Source organism: Drosophila elegans, unplaced genomic scaffold (assembly GCF_018152505.1).
Source record: "Drosophila elegans isolate 14027-0461.03 unplaced genomic scaffold, ASM1815250v1 contig_476, whole genome shotgun sequence".
Taxonomy (NCBI): domain Eukaryota; kingdom Metazoa; phylum Arthropoda; class Insecta; order Diptera; family Drosophilidae; genus Drosophila; species Drosophila elegans.
In genome coordinates, this window is record NW_024545863.1 from 15,716,647 (window position 1) to 15,722,646 (window position 6,000).

The 6,000-nt window shown below is 40.1% G+C and overlaps 1 protein-coding gene across 1 annotated transcript; it reads left to right on the forward strand.

Moving 5' to 3' along the window:
* The first annotated feature begins 2,925 nt into the window (after positions 1-2,925).
* Positions 2,926-3,894, forward strand: LOC108150136 (chaperone protein DnaJ). Its single transcript, XM_017278107.2, has one exon. It carries the CDS (start codon positions 3,087-3,089, stop codon positions 3,774-3,776), a length of 690 nt encoding a protein of 229 aa, XP_017133596.1. The 5' UTR covers positions 2,926-3,086; the 3' UTR covers positions 3,777-3,894.
* Positions 3,895-6,000: the final 2,106 nt, after the last annotated feature.

Genomic DNA, 6,000 nt, shown 5'->3' on the forward strand with positions numbered 1-6,000 from the left:
AGTATTTCCGTTTCTAGCCGGTTTCGCAGACGCCATTACTTAGTTTTAATTGATCCGCGGACAATCGCCGAGCGGAGTTAATCTTGCGATCAAATAGGTTTTTACACGCGAAAGGCAGCAGCAGCCTTCAACCTGACATATGAATAATTTTAATTTCGCCTTATGCCGTGCTGCGACTCGATAAACCAACTCGAAACGAATCGAATCGAGTCGAGTCAAATTGAATCGATGAGCCATAGTCGGCGCAGACTTCTTGGCAACGTTCCTGTCCATTGACCCAGCATGGAGTCCCAGCCCCGCAAGAAACCCTCGTAAACTGGCCACCGAAAAAATCAGACAGGCCAATGAAAAACTCTTGGCCCGTCAAAATAATCGGGGGAGAAAGGGGCAGCCGCCGCATCTTTTATTCGGCCAGATAAATGAGCCAGCACTCGGCGGAGACAACCAGTCACCACCCGTCGTAAATCTTTTGCTCGCTTCGGTTTGGTTTTGGTTTTGGTTTGGTTTGGTTTGCTTCGGGACGGGATGGGATGGGCCAGCTAATTCTTCAATAGAAACAGAACCTGTTTCCAATTATCATTTTGCATTTGGCCCGACAGCCAGGCTTTCTCGCCGGCACACTGCGTTTGGCTATGGTAATTTCGACGGAAACGTGGCTAGATGGCCCGTCTTGGTGAAACAAATTGTTAGTGTCAATTAACATATGGGCTGTGGCCAAATGATGCTGCCAGAATACACCCAACCCAGCTGCACAGTGACGCGCGAACGATGATAATGGATGGTGGCTCAGTCAAGCCCTTTGATCTAGTAAAAATAGATGGCGATTCCGGCGACATGAAACCATTTAAAGTCGCCAATCGCTAATGACATGCCCATCCACAACCGGCTAGTCGGCTTAATCAATTCCAATTAAACGTTCGCAGCTTTTCGCGATATGTTTTGGGAGCTCACCGCCTCGAGGTCACTGTTCCTGGGACTCAAAGAAGCTGTCTGGTCAACTGAAACCAATTAGCAGGTGGGGTTCCACTCCCGGCCAAGATATGAAGTCTACAAATGATGTCAAGTCGGAGACTGGAGCCAACATATATCACTGAGAAATTTTGTTTAGTATTTTCTGGCTTAAGTTGTTTGAATGCTTTTTTTTTTACTTACGCAATTTTCAACTTAACGATAGGATTGAATCACTTTCAATCTACATAATTATTTTCTTTAATTTTCAACTTTATAAATTATATCTAAGTATATGCTTTAAAAAAAAAAAAAGTTCATATGTTTATGTATATTTTCACATTTTAGAACTATTTGTATTACTTTAAAAGAGCACTGTAAGTATTTTTTTACCAAATCTCTTTGAAAAACATTTTCATAACTTAAAAATGAAAGAGTAATGAATTATAGGCGGGTTTTTCAAATGTAAAATGAATTAATTTCATCTCACCGGGTAACAACAAACGACAGCATCTCTATTTATAAGCCCATTTATGGCCACACTAATTCGTAGCTGAATGAATGACTCGCTGCTGTGCAAATATTGTGTTTCACTTGAAATTGTCAAACTGCGTATAATGCGCCATCAAAAACAATTGTAGTAATGTTTTGTGCAAATATTTTTTGCCACCTTCGACGTAATCTATCTATCTCATCACCGCTGACGCACTGGGCAAAATCCGAGTTCAATGGAATTGTTTATGTCTCCAGCGGCGAGAGAAATGACCCACTTGCCTCGACAATGCCACCCACGCATGGCGGCGCTTCTTGGCCAAAACTATAGGTTGGCTTTGCAAAGTGAGTTATCAGGTTATCAAGCTAAATGCAGAGCACACGCGTCGCTCCAAGCGTGGAAGATTCATTGCCAAGTTCGTTGGCACTTCCGGAAGGTCAGGCAAATAGATAATGGCCCACAAATCATACCACAATTGTGTGACTCTGTCTGTTTACAGAATTGCCTTGGTGTCGCTTATATAGTCCAGGGTCGATCTTTTATCGCTCGGGGCTGTTGACAAAAAAGTTTGTCGCCCCGTTGGCCAAATATGGGGCATTTGATGCTGAGTCAGGTTACGTTATTGGGGTTCCGAACTGCGCTCTTTAAATCGTTAATCGTATAACAGAATTTATAAATTTTCAATTAGATCACAGCACAGCCTTTCAACTTTATCTATCTTTTTGATTATAATAAATTTGTATTTATAATTACAAATTATTTTTTTAAAAAATAGTCGACGTACATTTATCTTTGGTTTCAGCCTTCCATTAAAACGCTACAATACGAAATTAAAATTTTTTACTTTGACCATAAATCTTTTATATAATGGTTATTTGTCAAGCGGAAAACAAAACGCAAAAAATGAGTTCTTTTGACAATCAAAATATATTTTTAATATACCTAATATAATACTTCGGAAAACAATTTATAGAAATAACAACAATAAAGTTTTAAATGCATATTAAAGGTTTTTTTAAATAACTTTTCTAGCAATAGCCCCGGTTTATTTAGTACTTCTAAATTGTATTTTAATCTTCCATAAATCTGCTATAAAAAATGTTTATTTATTTTGATCTAAAACTCATCGAAAAATATGTTTATTTGTCAAGCGGAAAATAAAACTCAGAGAATATGTGTTTTGTGGGTATATATATATAAATAAATCTTAAGAAAAAACATATTTGATGCAGTTTTAAATACAAATTAGGAAAAATACGTTGAGATAAGTTAAACTAAGAAATATCAATTTTAATAAAATTTTTTGTAATTCAAGGAAAATGATTCTAAAGTAATTCTGTTTAAAAACTTAACAAGTCTTTGGCAGCTCATTTTTGTTATCCACAGTATATAGAACTTTCATAAAATTAGGCGTTTTAAATTTAAAATTTTTTTTTGTTTTTACTAAGATAAACTTTAGTTGAACTCGATGAGGTACGATTCGTGTTAAGTCAAAAATCCGTACACATCCAGTTCAGATCGGTTGACGACTGTTGAGCAGTCAAATAAATTATAACCCGAATACATTTTTTTTCATGCGAGAGCAAGAGTCGTAAAAATTTTGCATTTTTAGAGTAACGGTTTGGGACCTGCAAAATTCACGTGAATGTTGAGGACCGTTCAGAGCTGTGCCGGTCCGCCGGTGCGCCAGCTGGCCAGCTACGGCTCCAGGTTCACGTACCAGAGCAACCCGATGACGCAGCCCCGTCTCGAGAACTACTACCAGGTGCTGAACGTGCCCGTGGGCTCCAGCGGCCAGGAGATCAGGCGGGCCTTCATCGAGCTGTCGAAGAAGTACCATCCGGATGCCAGCAGTCAGACTGGCGACTCGGCGCTCTTCATGAAGATCTGCGAGGCCTACCAGACGCTCCAGCGGCAGCAATCCCGCCAGCTCTACGACTCCCGCCTGCGGATGCAGCACCAGGCCACGCCTCCGCCGGAGACGGCGTTCACGGGGCGTCATGTCTGTACGGTGTGGTCGCAGTACCAGTCCGCCGTCCGGAACAAGCAAATGGGCCGGGGATCCAGGCGGTTCGGGGCCATCAAGCCCATGGTCTTCAAGGGCAGGATGGTGCTCAACAAGTGGCAGCCCATGCGAACGGCCCTGGTTGACCTGCAGCGGATGGGCTTGACGGGGTCCTGGCAGGAGCCGGAGTACTCATTTCCCAACAGCCCCATCTTCTACCTGTACGCAGTGGGATTCTGTTTCGTGGGCGCATTGCTCCTGGCCGATGTGATCGGCCGATTCGAAGAGCAGCCACCATCTGAAGAGGGGGAAATTGAACCGCAAAGCTAAGTCCTTCGGCCTCAACAATCATATATACCACCTGCGCCATAATGTTTTTCTGTCGAATCGGCCGTTGTTGAACTACCTGGTCTCGTTTGAAAGAAAAATATATAAATCTGTTCGTTAATTGTGTGAATCTCTCTGTGAAACTACAACTTCGTCTGGCAGGCTGATTATGCATAATTTGTCATTTCAGCATAACCGATTGGCTTGTACAAACGAGTTTCGCGACTCACTTCTAGTTCAGTTTTCAAGCTAATTAGGAATTATGAAGTTTAGCGCTTTTGCTCTTTATTCCAATCCTACCCTAGGTAAAGGGGTACTTATAAACAATAATGACGTTTGCCTTTTTAATGATTTAATATTGCTTATGCTAAATTTTTAGCTGGTTTCTGTTTAACAAACGGGTTGATCATGTAGGACGTATTTATTTAAGAACATTGGTGGCATTTAAGCTTTTGTAATATTTTAATAAGCTAATAATAGTAAACCTGTCTATATATTTACAAAGGTATTTAACGTAAGTATTTTATAGTAGCTCTAAACAGTTTGTCGAACAGGTTAAGTCTAATCAGATTAAACCTTTCAAGTTATTGAACGTAATCATTGCCAAACTTCCGTACTTCCCCTACTCTTCCAAAAAACTATTTATAATCACTGGGAAAAACTCTGTTTAATTTAAGAACTTATTGAAATTTCAAAACTGTTACTTTGGGGTCACTTTAAAAAGAACTGTTTTAAACAGCAATTACAATTTTTTAACTAAAATATGGGATTTTTTTAAGACTGTCCTCGGTTTTTTTTCAATTTTATTTTTGAGACGTTGAATTTCATAAGATTTTAAATTTTATTAAAATACTTGCTTATAAGGCAGGCAATTATTCAGTTTTTATAACGTTACAATATATTTCTAAGACTTTCATTAAATATTTCATTTTTTTACTGTCTTTTTCAAGAATGATTTCTTATACAATTTAATTAACATATCTTAAAACAGTTTTCCCACAGTGTTCGGTGGCTCCAAACTCCTCTCACATTTGGATTATATCTGATGCGGTATCTATTCATCGCGATCCCGATCGGGTTTCGCTGAACTTCCGCGCTTTGACCTTTGCAGAGCCAGCAGGCAGACGATAGACGATCCCCAGATAATAGATACGTTCGGCTTAAGTATGTTCTATTATGATGCCATTAAATGGAACGTACAGTGGCAGCCGAAAGGCAGCAGACGCTCTCAAGGCGAGCGAGTGGCGGCTCATGAGTGGGGGGCCTCCAATCAGTGGGAGATATATATATTATATATGTACGGATTCCGGGCTTGTTAGAGCCGGCGGACCACCAATGGTTCCAGCGTGGCACCGTTAGTCAGGCAGTAATAATAGTTTTGTTAATTTGACTATTGTATTCTCCCCTGTCTTTCGGGTTGTTTTGTTTATTTTTCCGCCTGACAGAAATTGATAAATTATGATAGGTGCTTAGCTTTGATTAAGTTGTCGTGTCGCTTCTATGAATTCATCGGATGTCAAAGGCAGCAGAGGCGAAAGATCAAATGCTCTGATATAGTTTGCCACCGCGTTCGAGTTGAAGTCCGAAATTCGAGTCTTCGATTTCCATTTCCAATCCAAAATGGCAAATAAAGTGAAAAAAGCAAGGCATAAATCAATATTCGCATCGAGTGTCGAATATCGAGCGGCGCGATAAAGAGCGATAAAATTATGTTCTGTCGCCTGGCTGCGCAAAATAAATACATACAGCGATCGGATCCATAATGAAGCCTATAAAGAGCCGGGGCGAAATCGGCTCAGCAGGCGCAAAGTGAAAAAAATAACAAAAAATGGTCAAAATTTATTGTACGCTGACGGCTTTTTAATGAAAAAACGTTGGCTACCAAAGCGAATTAATGAAGGTGTGTGCGCATATATCCCACATCCCAGATCCCGATTTCCCCAGTCCCCCCTTTGAAACCCTTGTCATTTTTTATGCCGGCACAAGTTCAAAAAAAAATAATGAAAATAAAGAAGCGCAGATTGATCAGCATTTGAATCGATTTAGCATAAGAATGAAAACGTTTCTCTAATGAAAATTGTTTATGGTTTTACGACACCGGTCATTCATTCATTCAAACACGTGTTGCTCTTGGCTTATTGACTTATTTCCCCTGTTTATTTTTGGCCGCAAAACAAAATAATAGAGTAGCTCCTATTATCTTTCTGACTCTGACTCCGATTTCGTT

Bases quoted from the DNA above. Each gene is read 5' to 3' on its own strand.
- LOC108150136 (XM_017278107.2), top strand. From the start codon at position 3,087: ATGTTGAGGACCGTTCAGAGCTGTGCCGGTCCGCCGGTGCGCCAGCTG.